The following is a 19708-nucleotide window of genomic DNA, read 5'->3' as shown; positions in this document are numbered from 1 at the left end:
ATTGGATCAATTCACATGATGAAATATACTATTTGGAAAGCGGTTTCTCTGACATATCTGCATATAAACTGTCTTGGCATCACTGCTAACCTGACTAGTGCCTAATGCAACCCAGGAAACATGTAGAGCCCAGTCATGGACTGAGCCTGGTGTACTAGGAATGCATGCTGTGCAGGTTGTTTGTGTACCACAGGACTCAGCACATCATCTTTTTTGACTCTTAATCATTAAGATCAGAGCAGATGAATCACTGCCTGTGGTCTGTGACTTCACCCTAAGCCACCTCCAGCCAAGTGGCTTTTCTGCCTCTGTTAGTGTTGGATAACACTGTCAGGCTAACAGACAGCCCTCCAGAGCTGTGTGAAAAGATGTGACCTTGATAAGGAAAATATTCATCCTCTGGATGTAAAGATGTTGGGATAAGGTTCTGGGGTTTTTCTTAGTTTTGTATTTAAACTCCACATCTTGTCTGAAATGGAGATTTTATCAAGTACCACAGGGTGTATCCACTATGTATAGATGCAAAAAAAAGAGGTGTTAAGTGAGAAAAGAAGGGATTTCAACACAAATTGAAGACCTCTTGGGTTTGCTTCTTTGTGTTTTTCTCAGTATCTCTTCAGTTGCAATGCCAAATGTGTGCTTCAGGCAAAGGAAGTTTTCTCATCCCTGCTTCTCACTTTCCACGCTTGGCGCTGCTGTATGACAGTCTCGCTCAGAGTTTACACACGTGAACAAGCTCACTGGCTTCAGAAGAATTCCTCGTGTGCTTAAAGAGCTGTGAGCTTATGTGCTTCTCTGCACGAGAACTGCGATCTGATTGCCCAAAGGCAGACTTGATGCACCTTGTAAATACAGGGTAAGAAACAAGATGAAAAATGGTTTTGAAATTATTTTTTAAAATTAATTGTGTGGCTTTCACATCAGCTGCAAAAATACCAGAGGAGCAACAATGGGTATGAACTACTTCTAAACACAAGTCTTTGGCAAGAAATGGCATTGGAGAACACTTTCTGGTTTATGACTAATGGAGTGAGATCTCATTTAGCAAATATAACTATGGAAAGAAGGTTTTTCATGGAAGAATGTTAAACTGAGTCCATGAGAGGAAGTGGAAAGCATTTTAAAAAGCTATAGCCATGTTTATTGTACCACTTGGGTTGGGGCATCAGCTTCCCAGACCTACAGAGCTTGGCTTGCAGCAGCCTGATGAGTAACTTGTTGGTCCCTGCCAGCAAAGCTGAGCAACACTTGTACTCTGATGTGAATGTTTTTAACAGTCAATTAGCATTTGGCAAGTCCTTTGGCTGGGAAGAAGACGCTTGCTCCGCATGGATCCGGGCACTGAACAGGGCAACAGGAGGGAAGAAATAAACATTACAAATGATGCTCAATAAGTTTTTAGGCAAGTTGGAAGAGGCTTTATTTGCAAACACCTCCATTTCACTTCTTTGGCTTCACTGAGTCTGGGACATGGATGGGAACTTGCTGCAGGGAAACATCCTGGCCTCTGCTGCATCCCCAAAACAGGATGCAGAAGGGAAAGTGCCTCCTTGTCAGACTCCAGCAGCTGTGAAAACAGAGCCATGCAGTATTTTTTAGCAGTCAGTGTTGCTCATGACCTGGTTTTCCCAGAGTCTCAAGGTGCAGCTTTCAAGTTACCTTGATGAATTGAACAAAATGTAAACCCAAAACTAAACAGAAAAACTCAAACTGAAAACACCTTCTTTCCAGTTTCCCTTAGTGAAATTAAATTTAAAAAAGGGGGAAACCATCATGGGATTGAAGAAAAGAGATACTTTTATTTCTGTTTCTGCTGCTGATCTCTGATGTATTCTTTATCACTCTGAAAAAATCATACTTGTTGTACAGTTGTATTGTTGTTTTTCTTTAAAAACTCTGGAGAGACAGGCTGAAGGATGAAATTATCTATTTATCCACAAAGCAGGCTCAAAAAATAAGAACTCCACAGAAAAGTGTAACCCTTTCCCATCTCTTTGCTCTGAAAGTTCATGTATTTGGTATTTCTGAGAACACCAGGTCAAAGCTGCTGATTGTGAAAGAAAATGAATGTGAATGAAAATGAACTTGAAAGAAAAAGTCTGGAGACTTTCTTGTTGTTTTACTAACACTGTTCCTACAACTCAGGGACATTGAGGACTTGCAGCCTCTATAAACTACCAGTTTAATAAAATATAAAGCTTTATTTAAAAATGTGGTTTATAATCCAGTTCTGATACTTTGATTTGTCTATTAACTTTGCTTTACAGAGAAGTGCATACAACAGAGTAGTTTGAGACTTGTCATTTTTTATTTGTGCCTTGTTACATGAACAAAATCTCTGTCCCAACAATTAGGCTAAAAACAAATGCAAGCCTTGAAGTTATAAAAGTTTTGCTCAGATTAAGTAATGTGACTTAAAAAGGATGTAAGAGGAGAGCCCTGGAATACAGTGAACCCACTTACAGGGGTGAAAAATTCAGTTCACTGTACTTCTAAACCCAAGATTTTACTTACTCATTTTGAAACTTGGCCATGCCAAAAAACCCCCCCAAACAAACAAAACCAAACAAACCAAACCTGGAGCAACAAAATCAACTTAGGAACCAATCTAGCTAAACTGATGCAACTGTATCTTTAAATTCCCTTACTTTAAACCCCTAGTTATTACTCTGCTATGAATAAACTGATTTACTAAATCAATTTCAGGCAACTCAGTGCACATTTTCACGAATAGATATTCCTATGGTGAATATGTCAAATAATAAAGCTATTGAGTTTTATGCAGTTATCTCATGACCCCTGGAACAAGGTAACTGCTTGCATGTGTGCTCCCATTTATTCTCCAAAACAGAATGACACAGAAGATGGTCCAGATGACCCTGTATGACTGTGCATTGCACTGGACCAGGAATACATGCAGCCTGCTACTGTAGGTCAGGAGAACCTACTTCTTGCCTAAGAGCATCAACTTCTTAAAACAAAGTGACTCAATCCCATGAAAACTGCACTGTGAAAAAGCCGAAGTCACGCTCTATTGAAAAATTACTCAAAACATAAAAAAAGATAATAGAGACTGGAATAGCAATAATTCTTTACATGATTTTGAAAGTACATTACAAATAGTCTTTAATGAATACTGTAACAATTAGTAAGGAAGGCAAGCAAATGTTAACTCCCTTTCACAATTTGGGTTGCTGGCCTGGGAAGGTCAAGAGATGCATCTAATGCTACCCACCAAATCAGCAGTGAGGCTAGGATTAGAAATAAGGGATGTCTGACAACATTTTCTGCCCTGATAAATTTTAGTCTGAATGGTCTTAAATAGTTCAAGGTAATTTACAGACTACTGAAGAATTCACTGGACTCAAGGACAGATCTGATGGGGCTTTGAGCAACCTGGTCTAGTGGAAGGTGCTCATGGTAGGGGGGTTGGAACTAGATGACCTTTAAGGTCCCTTCCGACACAAACCATTCCATGAGTCTATGATTTTGGTGTTCTTTAACTCGCCTATTCATGGAAAAGTGACTTTCACTTGTCCATTTATTACCTCCAGAGTACACAGATGCAGTGCTGTGTACTGTTCATTTAAGAAAATACCTGCGTGTATCCCTCAGCCAAGTTGGAAGGTATTTTTATTATTCCAGACACTCAGTACTGCAACTGGGCAATTTGTTGGATGTTGGCTGTGCACCACATGTGCATGAAGTTTCTGTAGAAGCAGACTGATTTGAGAGGAAGGTGAAGAAAGTGAAATCAGAAGAGCTGACACCACACAGTCTGGGGTTACGCTGACCCCCACCAGCTGCTGACAGAAACCACAGCTTTAGGATGAATCCCACTTGGTCACAGATTCCCTGCTCTGAGACACCTGATCTCTGTCACTTTTATCACTTGGAGCTGAGTATCTGTTGGGGGCTGAGTCAGCAAACTGCAGGTTGAGTTTCTTGAAACTAATTTAACTTCTGGAGGTTGGCAACCAGCCCCAAGGAACCAAGAGTCCACTGAAGCCTGGTGGAGCATACTGATGCTTCAGCTGCATTGCTTTATGCCCTGGGTCCCCTGCTCAGCTAGACCTTGGGAAGAACATGGCATGTAAGGAGCATCCCTAGTTTGAACTGCCAGAAGAAGTAGGTATATAGCAGTACGTGTGGGGGGTGTTTGCCTTTCACCACCCAAGAACAAAATAGTTACTTGCCTGCAAGTTACAAAGGCCTGCAGCCTGGATAGCAGCACTCACCTCCATGCTCTGTCCCTGTTTAGCTTACTGGTATGTTTGCTGACTAGAGGTGCAGTAGAGGTGCTAGGTACAGCCCAATTGCAAAGTAAAGAGATTGTCCCTTCCTCAAAGTACTTCTAAGCTAAATGTAAGATCACACACAGTAGTTGGATCTTGTATATGTACAAGGAAACAGATAGAAAAAGGCTTATGACAGGCATTGTTGTCCAGGAATTTTTCAGGCACATTTATCTGTTCTAATGGACACAGATTTTGTGCTGGTCCATACACAGCAAGCTGATCATGAAAATGTGGTTTGGATCCCACTTTCATGCAAAATAGGTTCAATAAGGATGATGGAGATACTCATAGCATAAATGTTCAGCTTTTTTCTTTTTTTGCAGTAATGCCTAAGTTATGGGGCAATTAAAAGACACCAGCTCCAGAGGCATCCTTTTCTAAGCAAGACCCCTAGTTCTTCTGGAATGCCTTTTTATTATCCACATTTTATTGCCACGCCATCTAAGAGCTGGAGTATCACTCAGTAAGCCTCCCAGTCACCATCAGTGTTGCAATGGGCGCAAAGGCCCCTGAGTGTGAAGGGGACAGCGTTAAGCACAAGTTGGTACCACATGTTCATTATAATTCTATCAGCTTCTCAGGCCAAGTCAAACCTTCAATGAAAGCTGTGGGTTGGAGACGTGCTAAAATTTATAAATCCTCTCCCAAGTGCTATTGGTTAGTGGTACATAAAGCATGTGTGGCTGAAACCCCTTATGTTACATTTTTGTTCTTAAAAGAAAGGGAGCCAATTAGGATTGACAAACAAAAGATAAGATGAAAGACATTCCCAATTTACAGTGCTTTTGTTTTGGTTGAGCATGACTGCTCAGATTTTGCCTCTAACATAACCGTAATCTTAATGACTTCTTCCTAATCATTTCAACATGAATTAGCATGAATAGAGCTCTTGGGAGCATGAGACGTCTTTTCTTTATATGCATCTTTTCTTTATATTGCCCAGTTCTTGGCTAAGGATTCTAGGTGATATCACAAAGTTAATACCAACAAATAATAAACAATAATAATAGAACAGAATAGCATAGCAATAGAATAGAATAGAATAGGAATAGAATAGAATAGAATAGAATAGAATAGAATAGAATAGAATAGAATAGAATAGAATAGAATAGAATATTCAGTTGTTCAGGAACTACAAGGATCATCAAGTCCAACTGCCTGACCAATTCAGAGCTGATCAAATTAACCATATTATTAAGGGCATTGTCCAAATTACTCTTCAACACTGACAGGCTTGGGGAATCAATCACCTCTCTAGGAATTTTGAGGAGTACATTCAGCGCAGGTGGCTTGGGGTGCAGGTGCAGTTCAAGTTGCACATTGAACTCTGGGGAGCGGGTCACGAAGTGCTGACCCTTTGCATAACAAATGGCATGAGGATTGTGGCCCAGTCAGGTGACAGGACACTCAGTGACCCAGCAGGAGCTAAGGACTCCAGACTTTCCTGTGCTTAGACTGTGAGGGGAAAAAAGCCCCAACAACCCTTTGTTTGGGGTCCCTCCTTGGAGGCACCAACCCAAGCTGTTATTTAGCTATTGCACCAAGATTAAATTCTTTTAAGGATTGAGATGTCTGAGACTCTGCTATTTGAAGCCTGGGGTCGAGCCAGTAAGGAAACCTGGTCTGACTGTGTGAGTGTGGGGTGTGTAGCTGTGAAGGGGTTTTGGTCCCAGCTCAGGTGCTGTAAGAATGACTGCCAGAGTGGCTCTGGATGGTCAGACAGGGAAGTTTCTTGAACAGGACTCCTATTCTCCTGTTCCAGTCTTTGAGCACCCTCTCAGTAATGTTTCCTCATATTCAGTTTAAACTTCCCCTGGTGCAGTTTCGAACCATTCCCACACGTCCTGTCACTGGATCACAGAGATGATCTCAGCACCTCCCTCTCCACATTCCCTCCTTAGGAAGCTGCAGGAAGCAATGAGGTCACCCCTCAACCTCCTTTTCTCCAACTAGACAAACCCAGAGTCCTCAGATGCTCCTCACACAGGACATTCCTTCCATCTCTACCACCAGTTTTCTTGCCCTCCTCTGGACACATTCAGGGACCTGAACATATTTCTTAAATTGTGGGGCCCACAACTGCACACCGTACCAACACCGAGTACAGTGGGACAATCACCTCTTTGACTGGCTGGTCACACTATGTTTGATGCACCACAGGATGGAGTTTGCCCTCTTGGCTGCTAGGACACACTGTTGGCTCCTATTCAGCTGCTGCTGGCCAGCATCCCCAGATCCCTATCTGCAAGGCTGCTCTCCAGCCACTTCTCTTCCAATTTATACTTGTGCCTGGTGTTACTCTATTCTGGGGGCAGAAAATCCAGCATTTTGATTTTTTTAAATTTTATCCCATTCATCATAGCCCAATGCTCCAATCTAGATCCCGCTGCAAGGTCTCCTGTCCCTCAAGAGAGTCAACAGCACCTCCAAGTTTGGCACCATCTGCAAACTTGCTAATGGTGCATTCAACTCCTGCCCATATTGTAGATAAATACATTGAACAGGACTGGCTCTGGAACTGAACCCTGAGGAACAGCACTGGTGACTGGCCGTCAGCCCCATAACGACCAACGATAATGTATCAGCATCTTAAAATTCATCAAAAATAAAGGTGCTCTTGGAAGGTGTTTCTCTTTAATGTTCATGGCAATAATGCTGTTACTACTGCTTGAATACTGTAAATTCTATACAGACATCCTACCTGCCATCTTGTCTGCTGATTGTGTACCCAAGGTGAGGATTGTTGACAAAGCTGATGTTCACTCCGACTAGAGGGGTTCCATCTGCCGTCATAACCTGGCCTCGAATCACACATGCATGTCTGCAAAAAGGAGAAAAATAATAAGAAATAGTAAGTATTTTTGACAAATGTAGGTTTTTCCTCTATTTCTGTGTCTGGGAATTCTAATGCATTAGAAAGTCCAGGCCTTTATATCCTGGATAGCTGGGAGCTATGCTGTGTGTTTTGATGGTGAGATGCTGCTCTTGAAGGCTTTCTCAGGAGTTATGTAAAAACATCAACACCTAAGGTAAGGTTTACAATTATCCTACTCTACAAAAGCAACTGCTGCAGGATATCCTTCATTAGCTATAAACTTTTGTAGGATTCACAATATCACACTGGAATTTCACAGTATCATAGAAAATCCTGAGTTGAAAGGGACCAACAGAGGTCATCGAGCCCAATTCCTGGCCCTGCACAGGACAGCCCCAAAACCGCACCATGTTCCTGAGAGTGTTATCCAAACACTTCTTGAACTCTGTCAGGCTTGATGCCATGACCAATTCCCATGGAAGCCTGCTCCAGTGCCCAACCACCCTCTGGGTGAAGAACCTTTACCTAATACCCAATAGTGTCTTAACAATATTGCCCTAATGCAATGTGCATTTTAAAATCAAAGAGAACAGGCACCTACCAAGCGGTGCATGGACATATTTAAGGCACAAGAGCCACAGAAGCCCTTGACCAAGGCTTGGCAGCTCATTTCTTCCCCATTTGGGAAAATCGCGACAGATAATTTGCCAGGTTCAGATACCTTCTTTACAAACTGCTTGAGGAGCTGAGTACTCTAACAGGATAGGCTTTTTCTTCTCCTCTTTTTCTCCCCCAGTTTGGCAGATTGCACTGTTCTATAGGATACATCTATTCTAATTACTCTATGCTCTGTAATGTGCTCTTTTATCTAAGGACTTCAAGGACCCTTACAAACACTGATTAATATTGCAAGACTCATATTTTTACAGAGAGAGGGAAATAAAGCACAGAATGATTTTCAGTTGTCCAAGGTCAGTCAGAAAACATGCAGTAACGCCAAAGACAAATTTTCTAGGTTCTTATTCCAAAGCCTGTTTCCAGACCTCTTAAGTCATTACTATACTACTACTTTAGGAGCTTCCCATAAAGACAAAGCAGCACATGTCTGTGAGACTGTCTGAACCCAATTTTTGGCTGAAGGTAACTATTTTTCTGAGCAGCAACAGCAAATTGTGGTGTCAGTGTGCTAACGTGACCCAGTGAATGACTTTCCTAACTGCCATCCTGCTGGAGAGCAGAGATTGAAAGCCAGTGTTCCTCCAGGTGCAGGACCAGATCTCAGTTACAGTAAATCATCCCAGCTGCACTTCAACAGAGCAATGGTGCTTTACTGGTTCACTGAGGCAAAGGATGATATCTGCAATGTTTTGTAAAGACGATTTCATAAACTTGGATCATTTAGGGATCATCTTCCTACAGGTCGCCTAAAAATCTGAGATTGTATAATGCAAAGAGATAAAGTATAATTTCTATTCAATAAAGGCTGCACAATTTGTGCATTCCACAGTTCAGAAAGCAGATCATTTGCCAGGGAGTCCTAAATAAAATTCCCACTGATCTAAATGGAGAGCTCCGATATGAACAAAAATGACTGAAGGGTTACCAAAATGTGTCTGCAATCTAAAATGTGAGCGGATTAACATATAATTTTGAAATAGGCTGCAGGAAAATGAGATATTGGAAATGATTTTTCTATCATTGAGTTTACTTTGATATATCATCACTGACTTGTTAGGAGTCATGTAGGCAAGGACTTGGACAAAGTTTGGAGCTAGTAATCATAGAGTCCTAGAATCTTTGAATGGTCTGGGTTGGAAGCGACCTTATACACCATCTAGTTCCAACCCCCCTGCCATGGGCAGGGACACCTTTCACTAGACTGGGTTGCTCGGAGTCCCATCCAGCCTGGCCTTGAACACTTCCAGGGATGGGGCTAATGGGGAGAATAATATCCTTAATACTGCTATTGCTTCTCCAATTGAAGAGCTCTAACTCAGCTTCCCATATACAACAAATGGAAAATAATATTCCGGTACAGTATTATGCACATCACTATCTAACACACAGGTAGAGCATAACTCAAAGGATCACAATGCCATTGAATATGCTTGGAAAAATGTCAACACTTGGAATAATCCCAATGAAGTCAGCAGGTTACCAACCATAGCTCAATTTCAGCAAGAAGTGAATGTGACTGAGCACACCTCTGACTCAAGAGCAGAAGCTAGGCCAGATTTTTCCATGATTGCCTCCACCCTGTTGTCTCCTTTTCCATCCTTTAGAGAGAGCAGAGGAAGGGTTTGAAACAGCCTTCTCTCATTTTCTCATGAAATGGCTGCATACTTTGTGAAAGACAAAGAATCACTGCAGATTTGAATGCAGTTTCTTGAATACTAAGACCTGAGCATGACTGACTCAGTATTCTGAATTACATATTCAACACAGGGACCACAAACGTTTTAAAACAAATGAGAGACAATATCACACATTTCTATGAATGCAAGAACACTTCCATCTCTTGTTTTTGGTTCCAAGAGTTGAAAGGAAGTAAAGGAAAAAATACAGATTGCAGGTGTCTCTCCAGCTGCCCTACACAAAACACATCCAAGCAGTTGCAAACTTCTATGTAATATTGCATGCACATTGGCCTAGACCCTTGGCTCAGTTAGTGGGGGGATGTGCTTTATATCAGCAAGCATCTGGTCTGTTACATATCACTGACAACTATTTCTACAACAAGTACCAGGACAATGTGGACAAACAAGGAACTTCCTCTCTTCTTGGCAGCTCAGTTCTCATTGTAGCTCCAGCTCTGCCAGCACACCTTCGTGTTCGCTAACTTGGACACTGTCTCTTCTCAGAGAAGCAGCTCGTCAGCAAGCCCAGCTGCATCCACCACCCTCCCGAGGACTATAAGAGTAGCTTTATTTCCATGCTATAAGAAAAGATGTTCCCACAAAGGGGACATCATTCCCAAACCACAGTGATAAAAAGAAGCTGGAGCAACATGCACAAATTTGAATTCATTTAAAAGCGAGAGGGATGGAAACTGGAGGAAAACTCAAGCTCAGACCACCCCTGATTAGTCTCAAATCTTCTCTTCCTGGGTGTCAAAATTTGTCCCACTTGGATAAAACAGTTCATACAGACTGTTGGAAGCAGCTGGCTTCTCTAGTGTCAACATGTCCTTTCTGGAGGCAAGATCGAGTATCCACAATGCCCAAGCCCCCCAGGAACCCGGTTAATGCTAATTTAGTCAGCCATTTCCTTCAGAAGACCTTGGTCTAAATGCAATTACCCTACAAAGAAGTTAAGTGGTACTGCTAAGATGCTCAGCTCTGCTAGAAGGTCTCTCAATACATTTACATAAAATTCTCTCTCATGTTAATAGAAGAGATTTATTCCATCAGTCCAGGAATGCTAGCTCAGAGTGTTTTCTGCAGTTGAACAAAACTGGATTTCTTGTAGCCGGAGCTTCATCGTTCCATTAAATTATTAACAGATTTCATGTATTGCCCCTGGTTTTTTTGTTTGTTTTTGGATTTGTTTATTTCTTTGTTTTTGTTTTGTTTTGTTTCCTTCACTACTGTTACATGAGGCTGTATGGATTCATGTTTTACAAGGAAAATCAGTCTCAATTTTTCCTCTTCTTTAATTACATTCTTCCTTTTTTTTTTTAATTTGTCCATAAAAGTTTGCCTGAAAGACCAAATCATTGTCAAAATGCTCTCTAGGATGCCAGATGGCATATCAGACAATTTTACACTGTTGCTTTGTGAAGTCATTCTTTATTCCCAAGAAAATTAAATTAAATCTTTCTGGTAAGATCTGGGCCACAGTGGCAAAACGGACAGGGGTGCACTGATGCCTTTACGTTCCCATTGCTCAGATACAAATAAAGTTTGACAAGCTGTCAAGAAAATTCAAGCAGACAAAACTAGCCTTAGAACAGCAGTCAGAAAAGTAAATTCCACAGAAGCCATCTCACATTGTGGCAGCACATTAAAGATTTGTCTTTAATACTAACTCTGATCCAGTGTTTCACAACTTAGACATTGGTCCTTCCAATACTCCTTACTCAAAGATGTTTTCTGCTGACACTGTGCTTGCCATTAGGAAAAAAAGAGAAAAATACTGCTTCTGCTAGGCATTTTTCACTGGGAAAATTCCATGCATCCTAACCCCCACTTTTTCTGCAAGAAATGTATATTCTTTCCTTGACGGAGGATAGGTGCCATGGGAAATCTCACCCTGATGAATTTCTGCTGCTTCTCAAAATATTTCCAACATAACTCATTGTGCCTTCTCCTTTAAAGGTTTCAGATGTGTGGAAATGGTCTTCATGACTGCTTAGCCATTCTCAGCCAAGTTATTAATAATATGTATTTTCATTTGACACTATAAATCTCTTTGACCTTACCACTTCCATATTTTATTGGTATATATAAATACACACACACATATACAGGATTTATCTTCCTGCTCTGGATAAAACTTCAACAGAGCACCATAGAACAAAAATCTAGAAAGTTATAGTTCATTGGGAAGAATGTTATTAATGAAATTAGATGATCTCAGTTTCATTTCTTCCTCTGCTCCAGCCTTTCTGTGTGACACTGGTCATGTCATCTAGTCTGTATGTGTCTCTGTACTTCACCTGCAAAACAACAGTCCTCTGCTTATTGACGCCTTTGAGTTTTTAGGATTTTTAGCTTTTTGTAGCTTTTAATGTAGTTTTCCTTCACTTTAGACCGCTACTTTCTTACTGTTTGCGTGTCACATTCCTGAAGCTTTGGTTTAACTGTCTTTTAACCATCTTTTCAAGGCAACAGATATTCAGCAAGAACGTTCCGTTGGATTCTGTTGGGATGTGCACCTGGACCGAAATAACAAGAGAGATGGTAGACAAAACAAGATAGAAGGCCCAAGACCATTGGAGGGACCCCAGTGGGGTAGGGTATCAGGGCAAAAGGGGTCTTAGGATTGGCTGTCCCAATTAGATATGATAATTAGTAAAGATATAAAAGTGTAAGAATTCTGTATGTGGGGGCGTGCACCTTTTGTACTCTGTGGCCAGAAGGCCTTCAATAAAAGAGCTGTTCTCTATCTTATCTAATTTACCTGGAGAGTTTTTTTCTCCCAAAGATTTTGGACATCATTATAGAAATATAAGAAGAATAACTGTAATAGTCTGATAATCCCTTGTGTAGGGATTTTACATTCTCATGGAACCTCATCTATGATATGCTTAGGCTGATAAGTGCCTATAAGTACAGTCATTTGGTACAACCTCCTGGCTTTAGCTGCTGTGGCCATTTTGCCTGAGAATAAGAGGACGAAGTAAAATGTATCTTGTTCATTTTGAGTTGAATGCACCTGTCTCATGTTAAACAACCTCAGGGCAGTCTAGTACCAGGATAGATAGAAAACCTGGTATAATGCCAAGGTAAAAGCTAAGGGCATCATGATCAAACACATGGACACAGAGAAAATGCCTGAGCTGGCAGATGAAGGACAAAAGAAGAAAAGGAAAGATCAGAACATGCAGACGTTTAAGTTCATTGCTCGTGGCAGTATTTCCCTCAAAAGCTGTCTGTAAAAACAGCCTTGCCCATTTGCCTCTTAACAGTGGAGAAAAACCTCCTGACAGTCTTCCCTTGAATTGAAGGCAATCCCTGTCTGGCTCTTTTGGTTCAGTTTAGTTCTAGGAAAAGCTTAAACTTGAAACCTATGTACTGTTCTTAGCTGCCATCTGAATTAAGGAATTAAGGTTAGGAAAAAGAATGCAAATGATCCTGCTGAAGGTTTCCTTGCTAAAAAAGAAAAAAAAAGCACACTTATATAGAAAATGAAAATTAAAAGAGTAGTTATCCAGAAAGACCCCCACACTACCACAGATAGCACAAGTGAGTTTCTGAAAGGGTTTGGTACATGTTGAGCAGCTGGGATACAAATCTTGCTGGCTTTAGTAGGGTCGGGTGCATTAGGACATGGGGTAATGGTTTTAAACTGAAAGAGGTAGATTCGGACTAAATTCAAGGAAGAAGTAGTTTACAATAAGGGTGTGAAAACACTAGCAAAGGCTGTGTGGAGAGGTGCTGGCTGCCCCATCCCTGGAAATATTCAAGGTCAGGCTGGATGGGGCTTTAAGTAACCTAATCCAGTTGAAAATGTCCCTGCTGATGGCAACGGGGTTGGATGACAGCCTTTAAAAATCCCTTTCACTCCAAACCACTGTATATCTGAATTAGGCTAATCTGAGGAGTTCACAGTAAGGGAAGCACCAGAATGCCCATGTCAATCTGACAAAGGGACTAATGTTTGACCATATCCCAGATGGTGACTTGCTAAAGTGGCACTGACAGACTGGTTTACGTCAGATCCTGCCACTCAGCTTTGTGAGGAGCTGATGGAACAAGGACCCTGGAGAAAGAGAATGTGTCATGTAGAGCAAAGTTTATAAGAGCTCTGAATAGGCTCAGTAAAAGATAGTTCTAAATTGTTTGCAGCAAGAAACAGTACCTGGTCTGTTTGTTTAACTTACTCAGTGAACCTATTTATAAGGTCCCATCACTGAAGGATCAAGAGATGAGGATGATTATGTGAACATGGTCCTCAGCTGTTAATCTTTCCCAAGAAGCCTTCTACAGCCTTTTAGATATTCCACAATATATACAGTAAAGCTGAGTGAATGAAAAGCCCCAATGGAAACCCATTACTTAAATTGCTAAAGGACAGGGAAAACACTGCATAATGCTTGGATACTTTTATAAATGTGTCCAGTGAAGTTGGTATTTGAAGTTAAAAAGCAAAGTGCTTATTAATCAATATAATAACATCTCTAGATGCAGATTCTATTCTTGTTGCTCTTTAGACCTGGTCTAACTTGACAGTATCATCTGCTATTTTTAGTATCCATGCAAGGGCTTGGTTTTGTGACCAGCTGTTGTCCAGTTTCTCAGGCTCCCCACTGCTCCACAAAGACTTATAAACTGATAGTTCTTAAATATCACCTTGGTCATCATCTTTTTTTCAGCAATATTAGTGACTGCTAATTGTAGCTCCTCCATAAGGAAAAGAAGGTATCTTTATTGCATGAGGACCACTTCTCAAAAACCCATGACGGAATGATCATCACTCTCAAAAGAATTCCCTGTTAGTTCCTTTCCTGAAAGGCTCAGGCCCTTATTGCTTTGAAAACTTCTCCCAAGAATTGAACCTTATTCACCTTCTTGATGTATGTCCGTTTTCTCTTTATAAAAGCACAATCTTCCTCTTTGATCTGCCAAACAAGCTGGCCAGTGCTGGAAAGACATCCCACTCCTACCAGCCAAAGCATTTTGTGTCTACCTCTATGCCTCATTGACTCGCTATTTTTACATCCCAAGATTTTTCAGCTGAGCTGTAATGGGGAGGTGGGAGGATAAGGGATACAGGAAGGCTACTCAGCAGAGGAAAAGACACTGATGATGTCTGGGAAATAATAAAACTGGCTCCAACTATACTATTTAAATGAAAGTATTTTAGAACAGAGTTTTATAGGAAATGCAGCACATAATAAAGTTGGGCTGTGCTTTACTGCAGAGTTTCAGTGAAGAATCCTTTTATTCCCAATGTGGTTGACTAATGCTTTAAAAGTTGATGATTCTCTCTCTTTCTTCAGTACAACCAAAGAAACACTCTCTTGTTTTGCATAAGATATCAAAGAAACAGAATCACATTCATACTTTTTTATGTCTGTTCAATCCAAGTCAAGTGTCCAGTAGCATGTAAGGTGCAAGATAATTTTTCCACCTAATACTGAATTATGCTCATTTCATAATTTCTCAAAATGATCCTATAACCATTATTTCTGTGAGAGGTAAAGACTTTATGCTGCAATAACTTTCAGAGATGAATAATGTATTCATGCCAAGTCTTCACTAAAAATGTCTGCAGAACTTACCAGTTCTGTGTTATTACAGTATTTTACATCTGGTATTTATTTGGTAAGCTATGGCCACATATTCAGCTCTGTAGAAGAACAAGAATAAAAGCACTTCTTTCCACTGAATCTGAGGCATCATGAAAGCAAAACTGAGCAGAAGAGAAGGAAAAAGACATTATTTCCAGGTTAATTATAAAATGAGCTCTGAAAGTTCTTTAACTACATATAAGATGTCTGATAGCTTTGTAATGATCCCAAAGATTTAGGAAAAAATTATTCAATAAAATATATAAGATTTTATGTTTGTGATTTTAAAACTGCTTTCTTATGTAGTGGGTTTTAACCAATTTAGGAAATAAATGTCACACTTTAAGGACAGACTCTTCCTGATAGGACTGCTCTTTTTTCACAGGAAAGTACTTTGAATACTGAATAAATATTAATCTAGTATCTATATGCAGATTCAAGAGAATACATCAGCACCTACAGCACAGTTTAGACTCCTAAATCCAAAAGTGCATGTCAGCACCTCTGTAATCCAGGAGGTACTTAGCTCATTAGGAGTTTTTTTTTCAAAGCCTGAAAGCTTTGAAGGCTTGAAATTTGTCTTCTGCATACTCCAAGAGCTCCTTGGGGGACATGTATCACTTGAGACCTTTTAATTCCAGGTACAGGATGGCGCAGCATCTCTATCAGCTGTCTTGCCAGACCCTGGAAGCATGCCCAAATCACACTAGGAAGATCCTACTCAGGAGTTTGTGCTTGGTAATAAATATCCAATGTTTTTAAAATATTTGTTAAAAACTGCACCCAAGTTTCTCTAATGACTGTATACAGGACTTACAGAGTCATTGAATCATTAGGGTTGGAAAAGACCTATTAGATTATTGAGTCCAATCAACTTCCTCCTATGCCACTTGTGAAAGAGGAATATAACTACATCATGATTACACTATCTACACTGTAGAAAAAACCCATAAATATGGATAGGAATTTTGCTTTCATTAAGTCCTGTGGGTACAAATTCCACAAAGTTCAAGTAAGTAGCTGCACATATTGCATTAGTTAATGTATAGAAATAATGCCATGCTCTACTCAAAATCCCTTTAAGATGAAATAATGCCACACTATATAATTTAAATCAAAAGAAAAAGAAAAACATCGGAAAGAAAATATATATGCCCTGTACACTGAAAAGGTAAGTTTTAAAAGTATGCTTTCCTCTTAAAAGGAATAATTACCAAAATAAAAATCAGTAAGTATTTTAAAATTCCTTGCTATTCTATATGTCATAAAGCTTTCATCTGTAGCTAATAAGCAGGTTGTTTAAACAGAAAACAACAAAAGCAGAATGATGCCTTTGGAAGACAATAATGCTGGGAAGGAGAGGGTTTGAAGAGGTGCTGTGTTGGCTTGATTTAAAATATGGAAAAATGTGACCCTGCTTTCATCAGTGTAGGTACCATGCTGTGCCACAAGTACTCACCCTCAGGAATGCTGGATTCTGCCTAATATCTATGACACAGTCTTAAACAGATGCAGAATTCCAAACTGTCCTAACCCAGGGAGCTGCTGAGCTCCACAAGCTCCTTCATTGCCTCTGCATGCCTGTGCTCAGTGGGTGCATCTGACTCAAAGCATTTCCTGCCACCCAAGGGAGCTGCATCTGGCTGGAGTAGGGCCAGAGCCATGGGCTGGACTAGTGAACTCAGGAGAAATCATCAGGATAAAGCTATATCTGGTAAGTTTGGGGGTTTTGACTTTTAACTTTGTCTTCAACTAGAAAAGAAGTGTTTCTTATGTCACTGTATATTTATATTCTTATGTCACTGTTATACTTTTCTTGAGAAAAAAATACAGAAAAGACAGAGCACTTTGGTTTCCCTGGCAAGGAATCTCAGAAAGATCTGCTGGGGTGAACCCACAGTCCTCAAGGTGTGGGAAGAAATGTGAGAAAGGAAAAGAGAAGGTGCTTTGAATGTCTTCATAGAATCATAGAACAGCTAGGGTTGGAAGGGGTCTTACAGATCATGTAGTTCCAACCCCCCTACCATGGGCAGGACACCTTCTACTTGACAAGGCTGCTCAAAGCCCCATCCAGCCTGGCCTTGAACACTTCCAGCGATGGGGCGGCCATAGCTTCTCCGGGCAAACTCCTTTAAGGATACTAAGATAACGTAGCAATATTCTTCCAAAACACTTAGAACTGAGCCAGATGGGCTACCAAAACATTTTGAAAAAGCATTTCAATCCTCCCCTATTTTCTTAGCTGTTCTTTGGCCATGATCAATGCTCGGCATTTTGGTTTGATGGGGTTTGGGATAGATGCAGTTTAACTCTGCCAAAAAACCTCCATACATTTATTTATTTATAGTAAAATAGTGCACACAGGCATTTACAGCATACCTGTCTCTCTGAGCTTCTAACAGTGCTGTGTAATCCTCCCCACCTGCATCAGTAAGGTAGGTTGTACTGCCTCGCACACAGAGGGGACACAAGAACGAGGAGTGACATGTTTACAGACACCTTGTCACTCAGTAGTGGAAAAAACTGTGAAAAGTCAATTCTGATCAGAATTTTAAACCAGGAAAATGAACTACTTTTTGTATGTAGACTACTGACCTGAGGGCAATCAGGGACTATTCTTGCAGCTGATATCAGATGCTGCTCTATGATGTTTCATTATAACTCAGATGTTTATTTCTAGCTGCCCAAGTAATCAGTACAGGTTAATACTGCTGTCAGCAAGTAGATATACACAACCTGTCCCCAAAAAGAAGGGATATAAAACATACTTACTTAAAAATCACCTGATTTCATTTCAGATTCTCTTTACAAAAGTGCCAATTCTGCACATGGTCGTCTTAGGTACTTTAGCCTGTGCCAACACTTAGTATAAAAGATTCTGTGGATCAGGACTTTAGCCTATTTATTCTCAGAAGAGAATAAATATATCAGATGTCCTACTTTAAAGTCAACAACTTGACACCACTGCATCTTGTGTTGCTCCTTATGGTGATGGACAACTAAGAATGCCTTAAAAACAACAAAGCAAACAGCAAGAGTAAGTGGTTTCAAAATCAATACAAGAATAATCAAGTAGTGGAAGAGTACTCGTTATCTGTTCATCAAAATGATGTGAAAAGACATTCTGTGCATTCAGAATTTAATTTAGCTACTTGCTTTATCATCATAAACACTCATTTCAATATAGGCAATGATTATTTTTTCTTCTCAAACATGAATAATATATAATTGCTGGTATTTGGGAAGAGACAAGGTCTTTACCTTTATCCATCAGGGTAATTTATCATTGTCTTTCTTTTTCCTTTGCAGTGGTGAGAGAGCTTGTCAGCTCAGCTTGTTCTTAAAAAGCTGGAGTGTAATTCAATAATAAATTCACTCAAAGGCTAGCTGTCATGAGACATTCATTTATTTGTATCCATTAGGTGATCTGCACTGCTGCTCTCTCTGAAGAGTGGCTAAGCTGCATTTTGAAGCCCAGGAAATATATTGCAGAGATATTCAGTCACTTTCTTCACACTGCTGCTGCTTCTACACAGGCTCTACAGGGATGGAAATGTGCCAAGGTTCCCCCGGGGTGATAATCAGCCAGCCATGACCTAGTAAAGCCCGCAGGAGTGGACCGTAATTCCTGACCTGAATGATGAGTGTGCCTGTGCCACAGGTGCCTATGCAGGATACCAAACACACAGGATACAGAGATCCATGTCCCTTCTGTGGTGCCTGCTCATGGAGGACTGCTCACAGCAAGTGGCATGGACCCAACTCCAACCCTACCCCATGAAGATGACAGCGTTGGGACAGAAAGACATACGACGTTCCATGCCCAGCAATCTACAGTCCTGATCTACACCAAGAAGGAGATGGCTTCATGAATCACCACAGCAGCACTGGGAGAGGGTTGTCCTAAGGCAGGATGCTGGAGCCCTTCATAAGAACAGCTCTCTCCTGTCAGACAAACTTCTAAGCCAGCAGCTGGAAGGAGAGACGAGAACAGTTCATCTTGCCCTCAGCTGCTGCGGTGATCTTCATGGAGACACTGAGCAGTTTCATGGATAACAGGGATATTATCACCTGTCTGTTGTAAAAGCATCTAGAGGAGATTCAACAGCAAGAATACTACTGAAGAAAGGGCATATCCACACATGCAGATATAGGCAGTCCTGTTTGCCCAGACTAATTGGGTCCCAGATGGTCCCAGTCCATGTTCCTCCATGTATCAGTCACTGACCACTGCTGAAGCACCCTCACTTCCAGGGTGATTAAGAGGCAGCTGTTCAAAGGTCCAGCTTTCTAGGTAGTGAAATAGGCAGTTGAAAATACAAAGAGAAGCCAAATAAGCAGAAAACCCTTGCAGTGGTCAAGTTTATCCAGATCTATAGGATCTTTTAGGAACTAACAGGAACACACAATGTCTTTTAAGATCCCAAAAGAGTAATGGCATTTTTAACAACTCTGATAAGCCTGGACTTTGTGCTGTTCCAGGGGAAAATATGCTTTCTGTTGAGGTCCTTCACTGTTACTTGCAATCACACTTGTGAGTGAAGATACTTAACTTGAGAGATGCAATACAATTGCAGCTTGAGGTGATATATCTGTAGACCATATTTAGTAGCACACATCCAATGCTGCTAATTTGAGAAT

General features: G+C 40.7%; 1 protein-coding gene across 11 annotated transcripts in view; it reads right to left on the bottom strand.

Moving 5' to 3' along the window:
* The window catches only part of TENM4 (teneurin transmembrane protein 4), a 600622-nt gene that overhangs the window by 78746 nt on the left and 502168 nt on the right, over window positions 1-19708 (bottom strand). For all 11 annotated transcript variants that reach the window (XM_051778647.1, XM_051778642.1, XM_051778649.1 and 8 more), the window contains one exon: window positions 7000-7119. In XM_051778647.1, coding sequence (XP_051634607.1) covers window positions 7000-7119 — 120 coding nt within the window. The remainder of the gene's footprint in view (window positions 1-6999; window positions 7120-19708) is intronic.

This window comes from Manacus candei, unplaced genomic scaffold (genome assembly GCF_025592945.1).
Source record: "Manacus candei isolate 608988 ecotype Guabito, Panama unplaced genomic scaffold, ASM2559294v1 h1tg000014l, whole genome shotgun sequence".
Taxonomy (NCBI): Eukaryota; Metazoa; Chordata; class Aves; order Passeriformes; family Pipridae; genus Manacus; species Manacus candei.
The sequence above is the reverse complement of the archived record's forward strand: the minus strand, read 5'-3'. Positions and strand labels throughout refer to the sequence as shown.